Here is a 27,505-nt window from a genome sequence, read left to right on the forward strand (position 1 = left end):
AACACAGCACACAGGCACAGCTCACTATTGCAGTCAGCAAGCCGTCAATTTGTGTTCAGGCTCATGTCTGAGAAACGCAAAGACACAAACTACACGACTTATCTGTACGTTTTGTCGAGGACACACCCACAATTGTATTAAAAATCATCTCCTAGTAATTTAAGTATTCACATAAACCATATGGTTCTGGAAAAACTTGCAGAGACCTGAACATTACATGTTACTTCCTCAAACTACAAACAAAATTTGGATCACACAATTGTCTAGAATGTCATTGTCTAATGAAGCATTGAGATTTTCTTTATCTGAAACTACAGGACCTTGCTAAAACCTAGCATAGCACTGCCCTTGTGCTCAATGTGAGGTCCATTGAGACTTAGTTTAACCAGTTTCCACAGGGAAAACCCATTTGTTCTTCACACAGCCCTGACCTTAACCTTTTTCAATGCCTTTGAGATGAAGTGGAACACAGACTAAGCACCAGACCGACATCAGTTCATCCACTAGTGCAGCCAGCGGGCGACCTTGTGTTTTGGCTCATGTCAGATAAACTTAAAACACAAACCACACAACTTCCCTGTAAGCTTTGTCAAAGACACCTCCACAATTGTCTTCAGAATCATTCCCTAGTAATCCAAGTACTTCGATAGACCATATGGTACTGAAAAAATGCAGATACCTGATTGAAACATGTTTCTTTCTTAAACTGCAACAAAATGTTGATCACTCATTTAGACCACTTTGTGAACAGCTTAACTGTCCTGAACACTTTGCCTCTCTATTCATTTAATACTTAGGATTCTCATCCACAGGTGCATCCTTGATGCAGGAATGATATGACAGGGCATCAGATATGGGATGCAAATTCCATATGTAGTGATTGAAGAGAGATGCATTTACAGCAATGAAAAATGAAGCAGGAGGATTTGGACACTTGGGATACCTCACTCTCTGAATTTTAAAACCAAAGCATGGCCTCGTGCAAACGCATGAAAGCTTACCTACACCTTGGCGACTGAATCTCATTTTGTTTTGCCAACTGACACTAAAAGGGTATGCTGATATCACAAAATAATTAAGGTACACAAGGTACACAAATTCAGTGACTGCATGGAACAACAATAAACAGGCCACACTTGTAAAAATGTAGCAGGAGTGTAAATATTTGCCAAAGGAGAAATGTTGTCTTCTTATTCACCTCAGCAAATGATATCTGACAGTAGCTTCTTCCCAAATCCACTAGCTAAACAACTACCCAGTCAACATGTCCATGTGGGCCCCACATGGGTTATCTGGCTTATATGGCCATCACGTGGGCATGGGGTCATTTTATGGGCTGAAAGTGGGCCCCAGTTAGGTTGCCCTGTATAGGCCACATTTGGGCTATATTTAGCTATATTTGTCAAAAGAAATCTATCATTAAATTATTAATTTGATGATAAATTCAATTGATATGTTTTTTGCGTGTTTTATAAGATCAATAGATTAACAAAAAATGTATATATTAACAATAACATAGTATGACCTTTGGTCAAAAAAAAAAAAAAAATTTGGTTGTGCAGCTTACAGAGTCTCTCATTGGCTCCTCTGTCTCCCGCCTTCTCATTCTGAAGAAACGGTCATCACTCACTACCACTGATCACCTGACCTGACCTGGAGAACCTGACATCACTGTCACGGTAAAAAATTATGTTTTGTTTTAATCACATTTTACTGATGATTTTATTTAATGTATACTTCTGAAAGATATGTGGTAATTAAAGTTACAGGCACGATATAAAGAAGGTAAGTGTGGCGATTGAACTGGTTTACCTCAGAGATAAACACCTATGGAAAACTAAACATTCTTAACGATTAGCAGATAACTAGGACATTGTCTACTAAAATGTGGAAATCACGCATGCGCATAGACACCACGAACTGAGATGTGTTTGACTTGAAGCTGTGCAGTGCAGACTGACAAATTCGAGAGTAGACAACTTCGTATTCTTCCGAATTGCTTTCACTGTATTTTTATGTCAAGCACGCTCAGGTTTGTGTAGTCAAGTCGAACACTTGCTGTGTTAGCTCCACTAAGGCTTTTAAAGACAAAACATTGTTATAAGTAAGTAACTTGAACTAATTTTACAGTGGTCAGTTCAAATTCCCGGTCCAAAGTGCACCAGTGTACCAGGTGTACCAGGTGTACCAGTACGAATTTAATAACTGATCTGTGTTCAAGGCCCCCACTAATTATTCTAAACATTAATCACAACAAAGCCTGAAATTTACCATATTGATGCATTTAACATTTTGCATGGTATTGTGTAATTTTAACATCATTTACTCAGATCAGTTGAGAGTTTGGGCAAATGGTGGATTAGAAGGGTTTTTTTTTTAGTTTTGATAGTCTTATGCTCGTGTAATTTGCATGCTTTATACATACAAATAATGGGTTGTTCCCTGGTTGATGCAGTAGCATGCTCTACTTTATATTAATTTTTTTTCTTTACAGGTAGCCTGAAGCAGAACCCTTTGCTGAAAACTGTCAGTAAGAAAGAGCTGGAGACGGCGCTTGGTAAATGGTTCACAAATGCAAAAGACAGAGAAAGCAACCGTGCTTTGAGAGCCCAGCGGGACCATGATCGGAGGGCAGTACAGCTGGAAGTGTAAGTCATATAACCTATAGCTAGGGCTGCACAATTATTAATATTTTATCCTGATCACTGTTTTTGCCTCTGTTTAATTAAAGGCATACTCCACCCTGAAATTAAAAAATATCTTATAAATTACTTATCCTCAAGGCATCTTATACGGTGGCTGAGAGAGCTCAACATGCTGCAACTGAAGAAAACACATCCAAATAGAAAAAAACACCAGGAATTATCAGTTTGACAACACATGCTGCAAACCCCCACAATGCAACCAAACACAGAAACACGCTGCAAATCCTCACAACACAACCAAATAGCACAGATCACAAAATAAATGTTTCAAGGGGACCACAAGAAGTGACATCATTGTTTGTTTATGATTCCTTGGCCTTTTGGATATTATTATTCTAAATAATCTAATGAAATACACAATTAACTGTAACACGTTATGTTAACTGGCAAAGCCAAGGAATCATGATCAGGTTGTTAAAATAATCACCTTTCAGATCATCAACAACACCACAGATGAATAGACACTGAACAAGCAGTCCCGTGGTCGTCACTTGTTGGGTTCCCCATGAAACATTTATTTTGTGGTCTGTGCTATTTGCAGTGCAAATTAACTGGTTGTGTTGTGAGGATTTGCAGGACGTTTCTGTATTTAGTTGAGTTGTGAGGATTTGCAGCACGTGTTGTTTAACCGATGAAGATGTTTTCTTAATTTGCTGGTGTTTTTTCTATTTGCATATGTTTTCTTCAGTTGCAGTGCGTTGAACTTGCTGGGTCACTGTGATCCGCAGTGTGACTTACATCTTTCAGCTGATCAGAATCATTGTTCTAATCACTGGCTTTTGGCAATGGCCAAATATTTGTTTAAGAGTCAAGTTCAGACGCAAGGTTGATATTTTAATTGTTACATTCATATGTTTTGGATTCCATGACAGGTCCCCCGGCATAAATTATTACTGTGCGAGGCAGAGGTGGGAACAATTCACTGATGAGATTCTAGGATATGTCTTAATTATATTGATGCATGTTTTTTTAGATGCTGCTGTGAATGGTAGTATTTTAAAATGTACTAAACTGCCTTTTCTGTCTTCTCTTTCTTTACTGTTTTGTAGGTGTGCAGCCGAGGAATCTGCATAGACCCACCAGTGAACTATTTTACTCAGTAATTCTGTTATTTCTGTTTCTTGTTTACTTGAATTAATTTGAATTAAATGTGATTTACACATTCTGATATTAAGTCATTTATTTTTCACAGTTCAAATACGCAACCATGTAATTTTAAACATAGAGCAGCACATAAAATCAACTAATATTAGTTCTTTGTTTGGTCAGGCACAGTTTTACATTGTTTGAAATGGTTTGACAGTGGATTTTTCATAGTAGCACATTAAGTTCACCCACAGAAATCAATGATGAAATTAAAAAATGGGACCCAAATCTCACCCACTGTGGTCCCACAACAACCATATAAAGGGGCCATTTGTGGTTTGACCCATGATTGAGTCATTTGGGCACCATAAGGGTCCTTTTTGTTGCCCACTTTTTTAACACCTATTTGGGGCCCATATAAAGAACACCTATACGGGTCCCACTTAGAGCCCACCATGGACCCATCAGTGGCCCCTCTGGGCTAACACACATGGGGCCCATGTGGAGCCGATGGACAAATTTCTCTGGGCACCATTTGGGTTGCCTTTGAATGGCCCAAGTGACAGCCCATCAAAAACCCACATAAAAATGTTGGCTGGGTAGTAGCCAGCCATGTAATCAGGAGAATCATCAGCTCCCAAAGCATCATCTGTCATCCGATCTGTCCGCAAATGTGAACAAATTATCCAACACCCCAGCACTAGTCTCTGCTTTCTGTCCCTATGACTCTGACCTAGTCTCTTTAGACCACCATGGCTTAATTGCTTCTTCCTTTTGTACTATTGCTCTCCACTGCTTCTCTTTCTCTCCCCATCCCGAGGCTTCCTGAGGTTTGGCCAGCTCCAGTCACGTCCCACCTCATGAAGATTATGGACTTTAAAGAAGTAGATGCCAAACTCGCAAGAACCATCTAGAGACGTACCAGTGCCAATTGGATCCCACTGCATGTGTGGAGTTTGACATTGGACCTCCTGGAGTGTTTAAAGGCTCTGACATGGAGAAGCTGATGCTGGATCTGTGATGATCACAAATGTTGACCTCAGTAGCTCCTACTTTTATACCAAAGACTGTTGAAAGAACATTTACTTATAATCTTATACTCCAGTGCTTATGTTCGTTCTCACTCTCCAGTGTTCTGTATTGTTGAAAGATTTATGATCAAACTCTTGATGTCACCCAAATGAGGATGGGTTCCCCTTTTGAGTCTGGTTCCTCTCAAGGTTTCTTCCTCATAACATCTAAGAGAGTTTTTCCTTGCCACAGTCGCCATGGCTGCTCATCAGGGATAAATGCACACCATTCACCTTGACTGTTGATTTCTGTAAAGCTGCTTTGAGACAATGTCTGTTGTGAAAAGCGCTATACAAATAAACTTGACTTGACTTGACTTCCTTTTCACCATGCTATGCATACAAAAATTCTGCTAATGCCAGAGGCCACTGCACTGAGTCCCACATTGTTGTATGACATTTTTCCACAAAGTCTTATCTCATTACTCCTGATATCTGATGTCAAATTGTGTCAGTTAGAATGTACTATTTCTTTCCTCAGGTGGAGTGAATTCAAGCTCTCGGGGATGATAGGAAGTTCTTCATAATGAGGCCTGGAGCCATGAATTTTAGGATCACCAGAATTCATGCAAGCAGCAAATATTCCTATTGATCACCTGAAGGTGCCACAATCTGTACAGTCTTACTTGTCATTTGATCATTGGCTCACAGCATTGCTTGGCACATTATGACCTTTCACTCTGTATCTGGTCTTTCGAGACTTAAGTATTAGTATCCTACATTTTAATATTAAACTAGGATTTCAGCACTATCGTCATGTTATTATTTTATTTATTTTTTATTTTTTTATTTCCTCAAACTGGAGACACGTAGGCAGACAAACATACACTCTTGTCCTTTTGCAGAGAAAGTTGTAGAATTTTATTTTCTTAATTGTATGTCTTCTGTGCCAATCTCTCTACTTCTGTATGATAAGAACGATTAAGGGTTTAAAGATGGATGATAAATTATCTTTTATCTGTCCTATAGCCTTAATTATCATAAAATAGTGAGCTGTTGTTATGCAACGACATGTCCTTATGTTAATCTACCTCTATTTATCGCTTTATCTTTTGCTTTATGTTTAGTTTCTGCAAAGCCTCACATTCACCCATATTTTTTTCAGTTGATCTTTTCTCTCTTCTATCTGTTATCATCTCTTTTAATCTTTTCAAGGACACACTAGCTGGCACATCTTTACACTATATTCAGCCTATTATCTTTGTATATTGTATCTATCTATCTATTTATCTATGTATCTGTCTCGCTATCTAGTTGCCTAGATACTACTTTTGGCTACCAATTTGTCTGGTAAATACCTGCTTTTTTATTTATTTAACATGTTTTAGATTGGCACAACTAATCCGAAATGCTAATTCTAGTTAAATAGCTACATAGAAAAGATATCCCATACACAATATGATAGCATTACCTATAGGCTGAGCAGGAACTTTGATATATTTAACCCATATTCATTTTAATCCATTACCAAAATTCCAAGTGACATCTTAAGTTTAACACAGAGCTTAAATATTATAAAACATAAAAAAAAATGGTTAACTAGCTAGTTCACACAGCTAGATAAATTTTTCTGCATGTTAGATGTTAAGCTGTGAAATAGCAAATGACTACTAGTTTGAGTATTGGCAGATCATCGACTGTTAGCTCTGAAACATTTAAAACTGAAGATATTTATAAATTACTCAAGGGATGCTCATCTTCTTTTCACTGTCTCAGACATTTTTGCTGCACAATTTTGAGCCAGAAGTGTAGATCCTTAGGTCTAAATTTGTTTACTGGGTTAAATGCATTACTTTGTATCCAGTAATGGCAATACTTTTCTCTTTCTCAAGCAAAAGTACAAGTACCATTATTTAATTAATCTTTAAAATACAATTACAGTGAACTATAGTACCATAATGCAAGTAAATGTAATTCATTGCATTTCACCCTTGGCTGAGCTTTGCTCTACATTTGGGTGTTTAAGCCCCGCCTCATCAATACTTCAGAAATCCTTTACTGATAAGAGATGCGGCTGTCAATCATGTCTTAGAGGACCATAAATGATCATAAAAACTATGAGGACATAAATGTGCAAGTGTTTTTGTGGTTCTCTCTCTGACAAATTCTCCAGAGTTTCCAGAGGCTGGTATGAAGATGATGGATGCACGTCAGATGTTCGTTCTTTTGTCCTTGCTCTCAGGTTGTTGTGCTTTTTATATTATTCTTTCACATTTTAAAACACCTGTTTTGATAGGTGGGTCTTTAAAAATAAAAACTTCCTCCTTTTTTCAGTGCTTTAGGACATTTTTGCTAATTTTCAAAACAAGCATTTTGCAAATGTCTAATGTCTAATCTCTGCTGTACTGTTGCTTCTTTATTTATGTGCAAACATCATTAAGTAGTTTATGATGTCAACTTTTTTGTGTTGAATTTTAAAATCTTTTCATAAAAAAAAAAAAAAAATTATAGATGCTATTTTATTTTCTCTAACAGGACTCAGGCCTGTTTGGAAAGTTACCAGTGATCATGTAAATGTGGCATTATAATATAAAATAACATCATGGTTGGTTTAGGGTTTCAACCTACTTTTAATGTAAAATAAACCTTAAATTGTAACCTAATAATCAAACAACAACTTTCTACAAGGGGGGGTATTATGGTATTATTATGTGATATTATGGATTGGACTTGGACTGTTTTTTATCACAGTAATAGAGTGTGTTTGACCCCACCGAATGACTTTTGTATTTGTTGTAATTAAATTTTTTGTATATGGGCTATGTGTTGGTATCTAACAATGACTGGTAAAATTAAATCATGAATTGGTCACAATTGAGGTGCATTCACAGTTAAAAAATAAGCATGATTTTAAATATCATAAATTGTGATTTATAATCAAATATTATAATGTGAAAATTTCATATTACAAAATACATGGTTTGCATCTTTCTGAATTAATACACTATATGGACAAAAGTTTGTGGACATGTGATTTGTGTCTGCTTTTTCAACACCTCATTCCAGTGTGCTTGTGCTCAGTCAGCAACAAGGCTTTTAGTAAAGCCTGGTTCTGATGTAGGGTAAGGAGGCCTGGGTTGCAGTCAGCATTACAGTTCATCCCAGAAGTGGTTAATAGGGTTGATGTCAGAGTTCTATAGCAGACCACTCAAGATCCATAACAACCCATGTAAACCATATTCTAGTGAGGCTGGCTTTATGCTTTATTGCCATTCTTGAACAGGTTTGGGTTTCTTAGTTGAAGTGAAGGAAGTTTTTAATGCTATGTAATGCTACAAAGACATCCTATACAGTTGTGTGCCTCCAACTTTGTGGGAACAGTTTGAAGAAGAACCACATATGGCTAAAAAAGTCAGGTCTTATAATACTTTTGTCCATATAATGAATCTGATTAGAAAATAAATTTTCACATCATAAATGACTTTAGAATTTGCAACCTAATTCTTTTTTAAAGTACCACTTCTGTACATCTAAATTTACATTTACATTGTTTGATGTTGAGGAGTTAATACTATAATAAATATCTCAACTGAAACAGCATAGTAGTAAAAAAATTTGTTTTACTGTAAAATTTGATTGTGAAAAAAATTTAACTAAACTATAACAAATGACTCAGATTGATATATTTTTTTTAAATATCTGAATGCACTGGATAAGGAACTTAAAGATGAAAGATATTCTTTATCAGCATCCATTAGATAAGTCCGACCTTCACTATCACAGAACAGCAGGTTGTCTTGGTGCCAGAAATTGCAAGTCATACTTATTACTTTCACCTCTTTGTGCACTTTTGAACTTTACTAGATTTCGTATATACAAATGTTCCCTCACAATGCCATAAATGAAATGTTAGCAGTTGTTGGTGCAGAATATAATGAATTATAAACTTGGCACTAAACTTGGAAACTTATCAAACCATCTAAAAGAAATCATATTAGTTGAGACCTGTTTGGTTGTTTTCATCTTCAGGGGCAGTGTTTGGTCGCAATTTACCTGAGAAACCCAACAAGGTGAGTTACAGATGACTCTGCACAAAACTGTAATCCCTTCAAAATATAGAGCTGCAAAATTTGGTTAAAGGACATTAAATCATGTAATCAGTGGTGGCTCACTGGTTGGGGCGCTGTGCTAAGTGAACAGTCTAACATGGTCCTTCATGTACTTGCATACGAATGTACTGCAAGTTCATTCTTATCATTTTTGGCTATCTGTCTGATATCTCTCTGTCAGAGACTCTACTGGCCTTGTTCTGATACTTCTGTTGGCACAGTCAAACCTTCTTCAGGTAACACTCTTTTGATCTTATATAAAAATACACAGTATAGTGACCTTGATGTATAATAAGGGGTATTTACATGGAGTTTGCATGTTCTCAATGTGCTTTTGGGGATTCTTTTATGTAGTCCTGATTTTTCCCCAGTCCAAAGACATATGCATATGCATATGCTTGCCAAATTGTTCATAGTCAACAGTTGTGTGAGTGTGTTTGTGCAACTGTGCCCTTTAATAGGTTGGCATACTGACATGTGCCTCTACTTTTTGCCCCACATTCTCTGGGATAGTTTCCAGGTTTGATCTGTGTATGACAATAATTTTTTATTTGGATCTATGGATAGCCTTTATTCCTGTACTGGTATATTTTGCACTGATTTACTCTATACACACAATTTTTGTCTTTTTCTGCACCGTTCAGTGATGAATACAATCATCTTTGCATCACTACATGCAGGGCCTTGTATGTTCTGTATAATATTACAGAATTTGCACAATTTATATTATTTTATTTTATTTTTTAAATATGTTTACTTTAAATTTCATATATATATATATATATATATTATATACATACACGTATATATACTGTATATACACACGAGTATATTAGTGGGGGAAACCACATTTTTACACAAATATCCTAATATTGCAGTGCATTCACTGAGGCCTGCGGACATTACAGTTTTCTCTGGTGTTGGACTTCCGCGTGCCCCAGGGTAAGACACAAAATCTTTATATGCATGTGCATGTGTATGCAATAAAGTGAGCAATATTTCTAAATGGTGATGATCCTCTTGTTTTTCTGCAGCAGTGTAATGTCATCAGTTATAAGCAGCCTTCACGGTAAGTTGATCTATACTCACTTGTGTGAGCGTGTGTTTGTGTATGTGTGTGTCTGTGTGTTTATGTTGTTGATGATGATGATATATGTGTTCTTTGGGAGTGAGTGAATGTAATTGATTTATAGTTGTTGTTTTCTCAGATGTGATGTCCATGTTCAGTCCCGAGTTTTCCAGTGTGTTACCTGATGGATTTAACTCTGTACAATCCAGGTACACACAGAGAGAGAGAGAGAGAGAGAGAGAGAGTGTGTGTGTGTGTGTGTGTGTGTGTGTGTGTGTGTGTGTGTGTGTGTGTGTGTGTGTGTGTGTGTTACTTATTGTTCTCTATGTGCCCAGTGGTCTGGTAAATCAGGCTGAACAAGCAGTTTCCCTACTGAACTCCCAACAGGTAATATTCTATAATATAATGTAAATAATGAAAATGTTTTCTATTTTATACTGGTTTATTTTATAAGCCTGTTTTTCAATAATAATTTCATGTATTTTAAGTTCAGGTTTTAAGTTTTAATTGTTTTGTAAATACATTTTTAATTGTACATTACATGTGTGTGTTTTAGTCTGACTGGAAGCTGGTGATTGTCTTCATACCAGTTGATCGACAGTGTATGTGTGCTGAGCAGGTTAGAGAGCAAACACACACAAATCATTTATTACCATTTATTACACATTCACTAACACTAATTATATTATTAATTAAAAGCCCCAGTATAGACTGTCTGGCTTTTGCTGTCCCTATGGAGTTACCCACATCTGTATTAGTTAGGTCATATAAAAGCTAGTGACAATTGAGCAGCTGTTTAAGATGAGGCAGCGGCTTCACACATCTCAAAAGAAGCTTGTAAACAGTTACTGTGCTTGGGTGTGGCTTTTTTCAGGTCACTATTGTGGCACAGGAAGTGGATGCTGCTCTACAAGTGCTGCACTCTGAGGTGTGTGTTTGTTAAGGGGGGTGCAGGGGATGACTGTTGTGAAGACAGATAATTTACCACTGTACAACATTTTGTTTCTGTTGCTGAACCTTCCTCTTTTTCAGCTAAAACAGGCCATAGTGAGTGTTGCCCTCCAGGAAGCTGAAGATAACAACAGACACAATAGGTAATTATAGGATCATATTCAATATAAAACCCAATGCCTTATCTTCAATGTGTGCACTCTGATACTACAATTCAATTTCTTTATATTATATTATTAGGACAAATCTATGCAAATCATGCAGGAAACATTTTTCTCCATGAAGAGTATAAGCTATTAAATGGGACCACCAAGTCTTAATTGAACATTAAAGTGTGTGTGTGTGTGTGTGTGTGTGTGTGTGTGTGTGTGTGTGTGTGTTGCCAGAATGTGCTCTTGTCCACTGGTAGATTCAGTTGAAGAGCTGCGCTTGGAATTTGCAATTTATTCACATGGTCTTTTGGTAAGAGTGCTACTAATACTACTACTAATACTACTGATAATAATAATAATAATAATAATAATAATAATAATAATAATAATAATAATAATAATAATAATAACAATAAAAACATTTCCCTTTGTAAGATGCTATAAAACCATGAATAAAATGCTCCATTATAAACAATAGTGATAAATTATGTATAAAGTACAAATCATCTTACCTTAACACTGTATGTATAATCAACGGCCAGATTTATCCATCACTTAAATTTTTTAAGTAAACAACATGGTTTAATTTATACCCATTATTATAAATTGGTGTGTTAGAGAAAGATAAAAACACAATCATTTTAATATTGCATTTTCTGAAATAGACTACAATAAATGTGGATTTTTTTTTTAGATGCTGTGATTTATATTGTGTCTTCATATAATGTATTGTAAATTCAAATTTCTGTCAAATTTTTGTAAGAACAAAAAAAAATACTGTTTTAACACATAAATAAAAACTTTATGCATGAAATACTAACAAAAAAAATCTAATATATAATAAATTATATACTATAGCTCTAAAACTCCTACATTTTCTAAATAGTAGCATGTACAGCATGTTGCATAAAAAATAATGTGTTGTTTCTTTTGAAATCATTATTTACATTTCAAATGTTTCCTTACACCTGGTTTTTGGTGTTTTTTTATTTTCCCAGGAAGTTTTAAAAACGACACTTAGAGAGAAGGACTGGTACACCAGAGAGGATTTCACTGTGCAGCTTCAGGACATTCCTCTGTTTTCAGATGTCAACCGTGTAAGAATGTTTTATTTGTTACAGCAGTAAAAGAAAGATTATTACAATGGAGAAATAAAAATATAAAAATAACCAACAGGCTTTTTCTTCCTTTATTTGTGTCTTGTCTGAAGTATGAGTTGACTTTAGAGATTTTTGAGAATCAGAATGACCTTCAAGCACAGATACTCTTTCGGCAGCTCTGGGAAAACCTTGTATGTCAAAATAACACACAAAGCATGGATATCCATCAAGCTTCATATACAGAAGCTAATTTTATTTTTTATTATTTTTATTTAACTGTTTGCAGCTCCAGCCAAACACCAAGAATGAGAACCTGAACAACTTTAATATACCAATGATACGGTGTCCAACTGAGGTATGATTCACAAGAAAATTGACACTACAAACTATTTAAAAAACCATGCAGCAATGATCAGAATGTATAAATGTTGGTGTTTTTAAACATGTATTAGCAACAGCACACACTCGCTCTTATTTTAATATATCTTATTATACAGCATCAACCGTTTCTCAGAACAGAGAAGAACTCTCCATCCACAATGAGTCCATCATCCAGAGAAGCTGATCCAGCTGCTGATAATGTAAATATATTCATTTACATCTTTACTAAGTCAAATCTCCTGAAATGAAATCACAGAGAGTTCATAACGATATGCTTAATGCAGTGGCGTGCTGTGTTTCACACTTAGGCCTTCAGTGGTGTCCTATTGCTGACGTTATTGTACACCTGATAGATGGCCCCGTTGTCACCAACTCGAAATCAAATTGGTTAAAGCGACAGTTTCATTGTCATGTATTTGATGCTACAGATGCCAACGCTGTTAATTCTGAAGGCATCAATGCAGATTTATTTTACCTTGGCAAGACATAATGGCTGAAACCCTATAAACCCTGCTGGGCCCTTGAGCAAGGCCCTTGACCCTCAAATGCTCAGTTGTATAAAATGAAATCATTATCCAGACTCACTCTGGAAAAAATATGTCTACCAAATGCAATAAATTTAAATGTAAATCCGTTCTGTTTTTGGTGTTATTGTAGGTATTGGGCACTAACATGGATTGTGAAGACCTAAGTCCCTCCAACACAATCCCAACCTCAGGTATACACACACTCACACACATCCTAAACTTTAACACAACACATTTTTATTTAATCTATGGCAGAATTACACCTTTGAGACACATGCCAATTAACACTCAGTTTCTCTTTTCTCATATTAAAACAGTTCTTAATAATTACACTATGCATCTTGTAAGATACACATATATATATATATATATATATATATATATATATATATATATATATATATATATTAGCTTATATCAGAGTACACAAGGTACTATTGTAGGTTCTATGAGACATAAATAAACAAACCAGAACCATCAATTTTCATTAGAACTGAATGTTATTTTTTAAACTTTATTTGGTTAATTTTGCTAAGAAAACATTAGTAACACTTTGGGAAAGCTATATAGCAAATAGAGCACCAAACATTTGATATTGGACGATTTCAATTAAATTAAATTAAATTATATTCTAATATCAGGATGACTAGTGTACACCTAGTAAGAAAAGTCATTAGTGTTTTTATCATTTATATTCTCCTGATACTGTATTACTGTATAGTAACTATGAGTTGTCATTAATATTTTGGGTTCTATTTATAAGGGAAAAGCTGTTTGTCACACTTTAATAGCATATCATTTCAAATTATAACCATACAAACTGCTACAAGGCCGTGTACCTGGAAATATTGCTTGTCTCTACAGTGCATGCATTAAGGCCGGCTGACATCCGAGTTGTGGGAGCAGTTGGTGATTCCCTAACGGTCTGTAAGACACACACACACACACACATTAACTTAGAGAACACTTTAGCCAATATCCATTTGTGTTACCTAATTTCACTTTCAGTATGATCATTTTGGATCTGAGCATAAAATATAGTGCTCTTTTATATCATTATTATTGTGTGTTATCTATAAAAATAGCTCTGAAAATAGTGACAACTTTCAGTTATAGCAGTGATTCATATAAATGTACTGCTTCTAATGCATTATCTAAAAGCAAAATATATTTTTATATATTTAAAAATATATTTTTTCATATATATATATATATATATATATATATATATATATGCTGCCTCAATATAATATATACTGTAATCCCAGGCAGACTGAATGATGTTGAGAGAAGGGCTCATAGTTCTTAATGACATCGACTATATGTTTGGGGTCGTTGTCCTGCTGCAGAATAAATTTGGGGCCAATCAGATGCCTCTCTGATGGTAATGCATGATTGATAAGTATCTTCCTGTATTTCTCAGCATTAAAGACACAATTAATCCTGTCCAAATCTCAATTTACACGTCTACCATGCTTTACTAATGCCTGCAGACACTCATTATTGAACCACTCTCCTGCCCTTTGGCAAACAAACTCTCTCCTGCTACAGTCAAATATTTTTAATGAATCATTTTTCATTAATCCAGATGGACATGCTGCCATGTTCTTATGTTCTCGTGCATAGTTGAGTCGCTTAACCTTGTTTCCATGTCAGAAGTATGGCATTTTGGCTGTAATTCTTACACAATGACAATTTCTGGCCAGATGTCTTCAGACAGTAAATGGGTATATCTGGGTCTCACTGGATTCTGCCAGTTAATACTGATCCTACAAAATCCTTAACTTTGTGCAAGTGTAGTCTTTTATTTGGTACATGGTGCTTTTTTCTGGTTAGGTACAGCATTTAATTACAAGTCACTGCTCTCCTTTAAACATTTCTCAATTCTATGTGAAGGCAGGGAATGGTGTTGCGTCTACAAACCTGGTGGATGTGCTGACACAGTACAGGGGATTATCATGGAGGTAACAACAACAATGTTACAGCTTTGTGTATAATGCTTTGCTTCTATATGATATGGTATAACAATAGAACAACAGAAAGTGAATAGAATGTGGCATCAGTAACATAATGTTAAAATACATTGTAAAAATCACAGTAAAGCATAGCACTACCTATATTAGTATGACAGTTTCCTTATTATATCACCATATCACTATAGTCTTACTTTCACTGTTTTTTGTGTTTGACAGCATTGGAGGAGACGGCAACCTGTCTACTGCCACTACACTTCCCAGTTCGTTTAAAAAACTTTTTGACTTCATAATTTATTTAAATATTATATTATTAAAGGTGAGGTCAGTGATTTTCAAATCAGACTAGTTTTTGTAGTAATGGTGAAGTCCTTCCCACTCATGACAGTGAGACATCTACACAAACTAAATCTATAAAGCATCCTGTCTTTACTAACATTAAGGCATTCTAGCCTAGCTAGTAATTCGCTTGCCTGGCTTTGGATTGAACCCTGAAGTAACTGGCTAACTTCAGCTACATTCTGCTAAAATCACTGATAATACAAATATATGAAGTATGTTGTCTTATATAAATTTTACATTTTTCACTTATTACAGTTTTCTGTTCATTCTCTGTCAGACATCCTGCGTGTATTTAATCCGGATCTTACAGGATTTTCAGTTGGAACAGGGAAACAGAACAGCAAACAAGCTTTCCTTAACCAGGCCGTGGCAGGAGCCAAGAGCTCGTGAGTTTATTACTTGTGTCCTTTAACTGTTTTTTTTTGTATTACATTATTAATAAAAAGTTAACATACTTGATTTGATTATCAGTGACATGCAGAGGCAAGTTGAAGCACTGGTCCAAAGAATGAAGACTGATAATGTAAGGAATTACTTGCACTCATCAACTGTCATTATATTATATTATATTATATTATATTATATTATATTATTATTATATTATATTATATTATATTATATTATAATCTATTATCCAGTTGAATGATACTACTACTAATAATAATAAAAATAATAATAATTGTCTTGATCATGATAGTAATAATCATAATGATAATAATCGGGATAGCACTTATAGTATTTATATATGAAATGTTATTGACTCTACAAGTGTCTTGATTGTTTTCCACAGCGTATCAATTTTTATTCAGATTGGAAGGTGATCACCATGTTCATCGGAGGCAATGATTTTTGTGACTCGTGCCAAAAACCAGTATGTCCATATAATCCTAAACATTTTTTTTTACTTCATGTATTGTATATTATAAATTTTTATAGATGACGTTTATGTACAACGTTTGTTTGTGCTATTATATTTGGATTATTTGTAAATCATTTGTATAATATTGTAAATAGCATCTTACACATAGATATGTATAGGTTTTGGAAAATATAACTATATATGGAACTATATATGAAACTGGACATTTTTGTAAATCACAACTATATAGACAAATAAACAGGCAAGACAGTCTGTTGTTTCATTCTGTCTTTCATTCACAGATGTATTTTTCCCCGGAGAACTTTGTTAACCGAATTAAGGTAGCACTGGACTTCCTCCACTCTGAGGTGAGATTTCAAGTCTATTTATAAAGTCGCAAATATGAACCCAAAATAATCCCTTCGCTAAAGAAAATATATTTTGGTAGAAATGATTGGGGAAAGTTTCATGTGGAATGTTTTATCTATATTGAGTGAACATGTCTGGATAATACAATATGATGGACTTCATCCATCCAGGAAGTATTTCTGCCTTAAACCTAGTGTTCCTTGGATAGGCTCCACTGGATCCACTACCAACCTGACCAGGATGAACTGAAAATGAATAAAGGAACAAATTAAAAATGAATCATGAATATGATGGGATTGAGATAGTTGTTCACACTGAAATAAGAGTAAAAATTGGTGTAATAAGTGAATATCTTAATTAGGCATATAAATAGGCCTATTCTAATGTTTGATGTGAACAATAACTAAAGCTGTATCCTCTGAATTACATTTTACTTTTTTGCATTGTGCTACTTCCATATGATTGGATGATTAGATAACTGCTGGAATGTGCAGGTATTCTCTTATTAAAGGAGACAGTGTTTTATGTGTTGAATGTTCAGGTTCCTCGTGCTATTGTTAATCTGGTGGAGCCAATTCACATCACCCCACTGAGAGTTATGCACCAGGACTCCACTCTGCGCTGCCCCACATGGCTTGTGAAGTGAGTGTGAGCATGACTATGTAGATCTGTAAATGACTAAGTGACTTTAAAACAGGAAGGACACAAAATAAATTATTAATAAATTATTAAAATACTACTGTTACTACTATTATTACTACTACTACTACTACTGCTACTTATAATAATAATAATAATAATAATAATAATAATAATAATAATAATTCTTGGTTCCATAGCATACTCTGTTCCTGCGTTATTTCACCAGAAGATGGATCAGACGCTTTGCAGGACATAGAAGTTCGGAATAGAGCTTATCAGGTGAAACACTGATGTTTATCATTATGCCACAACAGAATGCAATCTTATTTAAATTGCTTAAAAGATTTCATGTATACGGAAGTACGGAAGCGCATTGCATTCACAAAGAAAATTTTTTTTTTTCTTAGCAGCTATAATATGGTTTAGCCTGATGACTGTATATTAGTTTTATTAGCTACTGGACATTTCCTCACTGACCTGCCCCTCCTGCTAATTCATTTAGTTATGGTAAGTCTTGCTTCAGTAAATAGATATGGGGCATTACTATTATTATTATTAGTAGTAGTAGTAGTAGTAGTAGTAGTAGTAGTAGTAGTATTAGTATTATATTTTAACATTGACTACTAAAATATGTTACACATTCTGACTGATAAAACAAACTTTTATCAAGTGGACAGTCAGAATATAATAATGTAATATAATATAATATAATAATCATTAAATTATAATAATTATAATAATGATAAAATCATCAGATGTTAAAATATTATAATAACAGTAAAAAAATTAATAAAAAAATTAAATAATAATAATAATAATAGTTAATGCTCTGTATCCATTAACTGAAGCAAGACTTACCGTAACTAAATTAATTAGCAGGAGTAGCAGGTCAGCAAGGACATGTCCAGTAGCTAATTAAACTAAGATATTGTTAGATTTTTATTATGATTAATTAATTATGAGATACCTATCTCATAATTATGAGATCAGGATCGCATAATTATAAGATATTGTCATAATTACAAGATATTAAGTCATAACTATAAGATATTAAGTCATAATGAGATCCTTTCTGTGATTTATTTTTCTTTGTGAATGCAATGCGCTTCCATACATATAAAAGACAGCTTTTACAAAAATATCTGGGTAATAATGTTGTTTAACATTATGTCAGAATCCATTAAAGCTCTGTTTACAATCAGTGGGCTATCATAATGTATATTTCATAGTAACTAGGTATATTTCATGGTGATGTTTTATATGAAGTATTAATACACATGTTTACCTTTGAGTTAAGAAAGATGACCAATAAAAGAAGAATTTGAAAGCACTCTACAAAAAGCACACGCATACTCTATTGCTATAGTTAAAATGCATGCAATTACTGCCTCAACGAGGCAGCATGTATATATCTATTAATAGTATATATCTTTTTTTTTTTTTTTTTTTTTTTTCTCACACTGTTTAGCAGTTTAGCATTTTTATTTTACCTGGAAGATTTTACCAGACTGGTTCACTAATAAACCTCCATTTTGCCAGTGAGCTAATAAACTATTAGTTTTGTTTGTAATTGAACTAATAGTACTAGTTTGTTTTCTCTTGCTACAGTAAGTTTACCTTAATAGCCAGCTGGTTTTACAGAAGCTTAGCTAAACCCTCTTTATAGTGAAACAAGAACAAAACACGTTGATTTATATCGGATTTATAATGTACATTATGCCCATTAATGTTGGTTTGTGTGGTTTTATTTTTTTTTTTCATGTGGTATTCATTTTTTTGTGTGGTTTTGTCAGAGAGTGCTGAGAGAGTTGGTGGAGTCTGGCCGTTATGACACACACTCTAACTTCACTGTGGTGCTACAGCCTTTTCTTAGGGATATAGCAGTTCCAATGCTGGTTAGAAACAAACATGCGCACACACACACACAAACACACACACACACACACACACACACTCACGCACTTACTCACTAATAATAATAATAATAATAATAATAATAATAATAATGACACAATCTATACTTTTATTGAGCAGTTAGTGAGTTTTAATATCTCTCGCTCTCTTTCTCTCTCTCAGGATGGACGACCTGATCGATCATTTTTCTCTCCTGACTGTTTCCACCTCAGTCAGAAGGCACAAACTCTAATGGCCCGTGCTCTGTGGAACAACATGGTTAGTTAATTCAAATTCACAAGATGCCTGGAAAAAAAAAGCATAAAACTACATTAATGCTGCATGACCTCAAATATACATTAATTCATCTTCAACTTTTAATGATTTCCCTTTGTCCCCAGATAGAGGAGCTGGAGAATAAAACTCATAAACAGGACTTTTCTATAGGACTTCAGACTAAATGTCCATCACAGGTAAAACTGCTCTCACATTCTTTTCACACACACACACACTTACACACACACACACACACACACACACACACACACACACACACACACACACACACACACAGCAGGATTGTGTCATCAGTGTTTTAGAACTTTATTTATTGTAACTTTATATTATGTTGTCTTCTTTGCCAGACCTCACCCTTTTTTCAGACCTTTGTGAACAGCAATTACACATATAAAAGCCCACTGCCCCCTCCACCTCAAATTCCAGTATGTACTTTTATTCATATATATATATATATATATATAATTATTATTATTATTATTATTATTATTATTATGTGATTATTGTCTTACCCAGAACTGGGGTAGTGATTTCTCCTGCACAGAAACCAAGCCATCAATCAGCATCCCCAACTCAGGTAAATGTAAGAGAAAAACAGAAAAAGAAGAGGAGTAACAGGAATAAAAAAAAGACAATAATGATATTACTAATAATAAGCTTTAATGAATTTATGAGTATTGATTAAGTAGTGAGTTGACAGCCGTAATTTGAGACCTTTTTTGCGAGCAGTACAGTTTGGTTAACTAAATAAAGGTTTAATCATTGTAATATTATTTTTGTATACGTTTAGTTCATCACTTGCGCCCTGCGGATATCAGGGTTATTGCAGCACTCGGAGATTCTGTTACTGTAAGTTCTGGAAGTGCTAATTGACTTTTATCAGCTGCACCATTGTCGTATAATACGTGACTACTTTATCCCTTATCAATAAATGAGATATCACTATCACCTGCCGAGCATGTTTTGCATAAGATTTCGAAGAATCCTTGCAGTGCTCAGGCATACAAAATTCATTGAATTTCTATTTATAATTTTATCATATTTATATTTAATTATATTTATAAATTTGTGTGTTCTCTAGGCTGCGCTTGGAACAAAATCACAGAATTACACTCAGTTCCATACGGAATACAGGGGAGTTTCATGGAGGTAAAATACAGAAATTTTCTTTCATGTGTGAAGACCAAGTGTTATGTAAAATGTGTAAAATAGGATTTACAATATGCTTGATGTAACTGTGTGTGTGTGTGTGTGTGTGTGTGTGTGTGTGTGTGTGTGTGTGTGTGTGTGTGTGTGTGTGTGTGTTTTCAGTATTGGAGGTGATTATTCATTGGACACTACTACAACACTGCCAAGTGAGTTTTTCTTAAAATTAATTTGGCATTTACAGTGGCTGGTGTGTCCATTTTGGTGTGTCCCATTTTTGCACTGGAGGCTAAGCTTGACAACAAGTAAAGAAGGTTCATAGCTAGCAGTGTGAAATTCATTAAATAAATATTTGTAACATCATTTGAAAATAAACCATTATATAAAATAATTTTATAGATATATGCAAATTGGAAGTCTATTATGATCTGGGTCACTTCTCACATTTCACCTTTAAGCTGTGGGCCATTCCTCTTGTCTAGTGTATGTGTTTAGTAATATCAATCTATTGAACAAGAAAACCTTGTTCAGGCCATCTACAGCTTTATTTAATTAGTAGCATCATTTCATTCTGTGTTTTTACCACGAACAAGTATGTTTGATATATTAAAATCGGTATAAGGTGATTTTGTGATGATCTTGGCATCCAGTTTGCATGAAGCTATAATGTTAGTTATAATTTATTATAATTTCAGACAACAAACATAGCTGGCTGTATTTATTTGGTGTAGGCAATGTTGGAAAATGTGTGTTTCTTGACAGATTTAGCTCATGCTTCTGGTTAAATTAAATAAACATACAAATATAAGCAGGATATTTAAATGTTACTGTTGCCTTGCTTGGCAAAACTACAAATGAACAAATAAATAATTGGTAATATAACATATCCCACAGCACAACAGTATATATAAATAAAAGTTTCTGCAGTGACATAATACTAAACTAAATGTGTGTGTATGTGCATGTGTGTGTGTTTTACAGATATCCTGAGACAATTTAACCCATTTCTAAAGGGCTTCTCTACTGGTGACGGCGTGTCAGCAAAAGATGGCTTTAACATGGCCGTGTCTGGAGCCACAGCCTCGTAAGTATTCTCAGCTTCATTCTGCTTTTACACTTTTGCTGAAAAATATCTGATTATATGAGCCCAACTGAGGTTCACGTTACAAACAGCTTCTTTAAGGTTGCAACCATAAATTCAAGTTGTCCATATATTATTTTCTATATTTGTGTTTATATAGCTGTATTAACCATTGTGGTCTCTTGTCCCTTTTAGTGGTCTTATAGATCAGGTGAACAGACTTATTCAGGCCTTAAAATCCAGTGAGGTGAGGAAAATTTTCACTTTATCACAGTTTGGGCTTTTTAGGATGCAATATTATGAAAAAAAAAGTGTAATTCATTTTTCTTTTTTTTTGGTTGTTTAATTAGATTCAAAAAATAAAATTAACATCCCATTGTAGCTTAAACCTGTCATCTGTTTCTTGAATTTGGGCCACTCTGTTCTCTATAACATAGCATTTTCACTGTTATCCCCTTCATATTCCCTTATTACAAAAGTACCTAATTGAAATCAACCCATTTTCTGCAGCATGTAGATTTCAAAATGGACTGGAAGCTAATTACTGTGTTTGTTGGGGTCAGTGATTTATGCCAGTATTGTATGGACCAGGTATGTTCTTGTTTGTTATGCTTAAAGTATTGTGGTTATACTTGAAATTGTTTATCTGTTAACACTGTGTTAATATTTTTCCTCCTTTACGCAGAACAATTTTTTACCACAGAACTACAGTCATCACCTCACGAATGCTCTGGATCTGCTGTATAAAGAGGTCAAGAAATTCCCACTAAAATCAGTTTACTAGTTAACCCTTAGTTGACTCAAAAACTGTAAATAAATTGCAGGAAATCTTGTTTAGATTTGTTAGATCTGATTTCAACAAATCAATCTACCTACAGTAGGTTTTGTAGTGTATGAACTTGTTTAAATATCTTGCAGTCCTTAGCCAACACCTGATCCGAAACAATATACACATTAATTGTGATCTACACTGCCAAAGGTTTTTGAAGTCCCTCAATTTGATGTAGCCCTTAAACAAAGATTAAGACAATGTTATCATGATTGTATAAGTAAGATTATATAGTGAGTAGGGGTAATAAATCATTAACATTATGGTTATCTTAAGTTAATTGCCCTCTATTTCCTCCAATGCAGGTGCCTCGTGTTCTAGTAAATGTTCTTACAGTTCCAGAAATCGAGGTCTTAAGGATGGTCATGAAGAGTTCATTAGGCTGCAGTTTTTTCCCCAGGTTTCTGAACTTTTATCAAATAATTTCTGCATAAAGATTTATGCATTCCATGAAAAGCCTCTGTCTAAAAATATTTTCTAAACTACAAAAGACACAGTACTGTTAACAGTTAAAAGAAAAGTCTCTATTTTCCTGTTAAACATGGAGGGTTGTGTTTCTACTATAAAATCTAAAGATACTTTTAGATAATGAACACTGCTAAACCATGAACACTACAAGAGAGTTGATAAATAGCTAAAGATTTTGAGTAGTGATATGAAAATAATGCTGATGGCCTTCAGACCTGTCATTGAAAAACACTCACTAAATTTAGAAGAGTTCAGCAGGACCATGATGCAGAGCTTTTCAAGGATATGTATGTTTTAATTCAGCCAGTACCTACTATAGGTAAAGTATTCTGTATTGTAAAGTCTGTCCTTATATTTGTAGAATCTGAAACAAATCTGGTCTGATATACCAACTCGTGGTAGCAGAAGAATTCTTAATGTATGAATACCTGCTGTGGGATCTGCCGCCTGTTACTACTACCTCTGATCCTGGCTCTTAAATGGCACAACAAAAAACTGCTTGAGCAAAAGCGCTAACCCATGCTCTTTATCTCATTATTCTCTCTTCTTTAAATCAGACTGAGACTAACCAGTCATTTGATGGCCTGTGAATGCAGAAAAGGGGCATTTGATGTTGTCCTCTAATTGTGTTAGACTGCACTGCATCATAGCATAATCTACAGTTTAAAAATACTATAGTTGGTTTTGTGTCTGAAGCACATGTTTGCCCTCTATTGGAGGATTGGAGGAAAGTCTGTTGTGGTTGTTGGTCTGTAGTAGTGCTTGTGACTCCCCTTGTCTAAGCTGGTTCTTGTATTTCTTGATTTACATTTGATTTTATATGGCTACAATACATACTGTACATACAGTGTGTCATGCAGATGTATCTGCTTAGTTGTGAGTCTAAACTTGGGTTACATTAGGTCTTAAAAAATCCTACTTTAACAGATCTGATCTTGGCCTACATTTGGTCTTGATCTAACTAGAGACAAATGCAGTTTGATGTAATATATGTATATAGATTTTTTGGAGACAGTTCAGTTTTGTCCTCTAGTCATATGGAGTACTGATAAATTCATTAATCAAGATTGGCCTCCATTTTATCCAAAATTACAGTAGAATCAGTACAGAAGTCTAAAGTTCTAATTTACTTACTGTTCTGTATGTTCTGATCTTTATTTTCTGGAGTGTATTGTTAGTCAGGCCTTTAGACCTTGTGGAGATCCTTGCAGTTCTACTTTTTATTTATGTGTCTGTGGTTTTCAGAGATGTCTGTCCATGTCTAATGACTCCAGCTGACAACTCATCAGAGCTGATGGCACTAAAGCTCATCAATCAAGAATATCAGGTAACTCGAATAAAAGTTGTTGTTTTTACAAGATTTTATTATAGAATTTTGACCCTGTAGTCTATATAACTTTTTAAAATGTTTCATTCTAAGACTGACATGATCCCAGGGTGTAATGAATGGGCTGTCTTTTAACTTTATATTACACTTAACCCCTGCCTGTTAGACTGAGTTGGAACGGCTAATATCGGGGCAACGTTATGATGGACATGAAGATTTCACTGTTGTCCTTCAGCCTTATCTTCAAAACACAACCATTCCTTCAGATAAAGTGAGTGTGTGTTCAATTCTTGAACACTGGCCTCACAATATGGCTCTGGCTGATTACGAAATGCTAACAATTCACTTTATTTCCTGTATTTTACATATTCCAGGATGGAAATCCTGATCTTAGTTACTTTACATTAGACTGCTTCCATTTTAGCGAGCGGGCACAAGCTGAGATGGCCATTTCTCTTTGGAATAACATGGTAAGGCTCTAAACTGAACTGATCTCTATCTAGAAGATGTTTTAAAGTACAGTACTTGACACATTGTACATTTTCCATTTGTATGTGACAAATTAAACATGACCTGGGAAACAATGTTACTTACTAATAAGTTAGTATATTGTTGTTTTTGTTGTTGTTGTTGTTGTTTTGAACTGGTCTTTTCTTTGGTTTTTGTGGTTCCATTCCCTTTAATGAAATTTAATGAAAGGGAAAGTTTATAGGACTGTGGTGAGACCTGCGATGTTGTATGGATTAGAGACAGTGGCACTGAGTAAAAGACAGGAGGTGGAGCTGGAGGTAGCAGAGCTGAAGATATTAAGGTTTTCATTGGGAGTGATGAGAGTGGACAAGATTAGAAATAAGTTTATTAGAGGGACAGCGCATGTAGGATGTTTTGGTGACAAGGTGAGGGAGGCGAGATTGAGATGGTTTGGACATGTGCAGAGGAGGGACATGAATTACATTGGTAGAAGAATGCTGAGGATAGAGCCACCAGGAAGGAGGAAAAGAGGAAGGCCACGGAGGAGGTTTATGGATTTGGTGAGGGAAGACATGTAGGTAGTTGGCGTAAAAGAGGCAGATTTAGAGGACAGGGGGGTATGGAGACTGTTGATCCGCTGTGGCGAACCCTAATGGGAGCAGCCGAAAGAAGAAGAAGAAGAAGATTCCCTTTAATGCAAAGATATCTATAATCCATCAAATGACTGTGAAGTCACTGCAAATTTACTGATTGCATTCTTATTTAAAATGTAAAATCCTAAAATTTTGAGTAAGGAAAAAAATATACATCAAAATATAAAATTCAAATAAGCCAATATATTAATTGGTAGATAATAGGTGCAATTGGTAGCTTCACCGCTCCAAGGTCTTTAATTCCTTCCTGAGCTTAAGTTACTTCACATGCTATGTGAGTTTCTGAGCTCTTCTCTTTTCCTCCTGTTCATAAACTTGCATGTAGCTGGATTGGAATTTCCAGCTGTGTGAATGTGTGTTGAATGTGCCTAGTAATCCCCACTGCAGGGTGAATTTTTCCATGTTGCACCCAGTATTCCAGTTTATTATTTTTTGCATTAATATTGCACACTGTTTCCCTGTTTGTCTAGTTGGAACCAGTTGGAAATAAGCAGACCTTTAACAACTTTACATATGATCGCACAAAACTTAAGTGCCCAACAGAGGTGAGTGTGATCGGTCATAACTGATAATGGATTGTACAACAGTAATAGATACTGTTCGGAGAATAATAAAGATGTGTGTATTGAAATGTTATGTTCAAGTGAAGTGAAGAAGTGCTTTGATAATTATATACAGTAGGATATTTCTATTGCTTAAACTTTTTTTTGTCTTTCATGCTTGTTTTCTCCATGTCAGACTCTCAGACCATTTATTTATACCAAGATGAACAGCCACCCTGATTACTTCACAACATCTACAAGCACCCCAGTGTCCAGCACCGCAGTGTCCAGCACCCCAGCTCCCTGTACTGGTGGCATTCCTGTGTGGGTACCAGCCATATTTGGGGTTGCAGGTTTACTCCTTGGTTGGGGGGTCACATGGCTATTTATGCGCCGGTTTATTAAGAAGCAGAAGAATGAAGCCAAAGTAAGGGAAAGGGAAACAGAGATTAAGGGAACTAGCTTCTAGCACTGAGATACAATTACACTGCCATTGACTTTGGACTGCAATGCCTTTATCAAATTGGTTGTGTATGTTTATGACAAGATAACACACACACAAGGCTAAAAGGGTTTCATGCAAAAGGGTACCTAATCCTTTAAGTGTAGCTTCGCTACTGTTGGTATCTAATCTATGAAGCAGCTGTAATGGCAGTCATGTTTTAAAAATTTCTAACACCTACTTATTAGACACCTACTCATTATCACATACTCGTATTAGAAATGCACAGTTGCAATACACAAATTGATCACAATACAGTGAAATATTTGTCTTAACATATCCCAATGAGCTGGTGTCTAAACATGGTACGCCATGATACAGTGCCCTGAAAAAAAAAGTTGAAGATTAAACACCTAATTTTATTTTAGAGTTAATGTTACTCGCCAATGTGTCACACTTTCATCCTCAGAACAGCTTCACAATAATTATCATATGATTATATATGATATAAAGGCTTTGCAACTTTATGTAACCCATGAGGAATATACTATACTGTAATTCTCTAGATCATTGTAATTTTTTTTGTAATAAAAAATATAATTTTGTACAAAACTGTAGTTTGTCTTTAATATTACAATGTGTGAATTTGATACTGGAATGCAATAATAATAATAATAATAATAATAATAATAATAATAATAAATAGTACTGTTAATGCTTTTTGTGGTTGCAGAAAGGTGGTGAAGGTGCAGGAGTTTAGGTATCTGGGGTCAACAGTGCAAAGTAATGTAGAGTGTGTTAGAGAAGTGTAGAAAAGAGTGCAGGCATGGTGGAGTGGGTGGAGAAGAGTGGCAGGAGTGATTTGTGATAGAAGGGGATCTGCAAGAGTGAAAGGGAAAGTTTATAGGACTGTGGTGAGACCTGAGATGTTGTATAGATTAGAGACAGTGGCATTGAGTAAAAGACAGGCGGTGGAGCTGGAGGTAGCAGAGTTGGAGATTTTCATTAGGAGTGACGAGGATGGACAGGATTAGAAATGAGTTTTTTAGAGGGACAGCGCATGTAGGACGTTTTGGAGACA

At 35.0% G+C, this 27,505-nt stretch overlaps 1 protein-coding gene across 3 annotated transcripts; it reads left to right on the forward strand.

Annotated features, from left to right (window-relative positions):
- The first annotated feature begins 1,339 nt into the window (after positions 1-1,339).
- On the forward strand, positions 1,340-26,991 carry LOC124377462 (phospholipase B1, membrane-associated-like). Of its 3 annotated transcripts, XM_046836960.1 has the most exons (48): positions 1,340-1,679; positions 2,495-2,648; positions 3,578-3,613; positions 3,755-3,804; positions 5,343-5,463; positions 6,975-7,043; positions 8,831-8,871; positions 9,092-9,146; positions 9,789-9,852; positions 9,945-9,979; positions 10,119-10,188; positions 10,315-10,366; positions 10,536-10,598; positions 10,854-10,907; positions 11,012-11,073; positions 11,317-11,392; positions 12,081-12,179; positions 12,293-12,373; positions 12,469-12,537; positions 12,680-12,763; positions 13,221-13,281; positions 13,955-14,013; positions 14,987-15,054; positions 15,283-15,326; positions 15,683-15,791; positions 15,877-15,928; positions 16,196-16,276; positions 16,567-16,632; positions 17,175-17,275; positions 17,473-17,554; positions 19,069-19,170; positions 19,352-19,447; positions 19,570-19,641; positions 19,813-19,890; positions 19,982-20,042; positions 20,256-20,314; positions 20,547-20,614; positions 20,777-20,820; positions 21,593-21,695; positions 21,888-21,939; positions 22,203-22,283; positions 22,378-22,443; positions 22,827-22,921; positions 24,235-24,316; positions 24,483-24,587; positions 24,691-24,786; positions 25,911-25,985; positions 26,179-26,991. In XM_046836960.1, exons 6-48 carry the CDS (start codon positions 6,992-6,994, stop codon positions 26,449-26,451), a joined length of 3,288 nt encoding a protein of 1,095 aa, XP_046692916.1. In that variant the 5' UTR covers positions 1,340-1,679; positions 2,495-2,648; positions 3,578-3,613; positions 3,755-3,804; positions 5,343-5,463; positions 6,975-6,991; the 3' UTR covers positions 26,452-26,991. The 3 variants fall into 3 exon arrangements, with proteins under 3 accessions (XP_046692916.1, XP_046692915.1, XP_046692917.1); XM_046836959.1 differs by lacking the exon at positions 3,578-3,613; XM_046836961.1 differs by lacking the exons at positions 1,340-1,679; positions 2,495-2,648; positions 3,578-3,613; positions 3,755-3,804 and having other exon boundaries at positions 5,129-5,463.
- The last annotated feature ends 514 nt before the right edge of the window (positions 26,992-27,505 follow it).

Source organism: Silurus meridionalis, chromosome 23, assembly GCF_014805685.1.
Source record: "Silurus meridionalis isolate SWU-2019-XX chromosome 23, ASM1480568v1, whole genome shotgun sequence".
Taxonomy (NCBI): Eukaryota; Metazoa; Chordata; class Actinopteri; order Siluriformes; family Siluridae; genus Silurus; species Silurus meridionalis.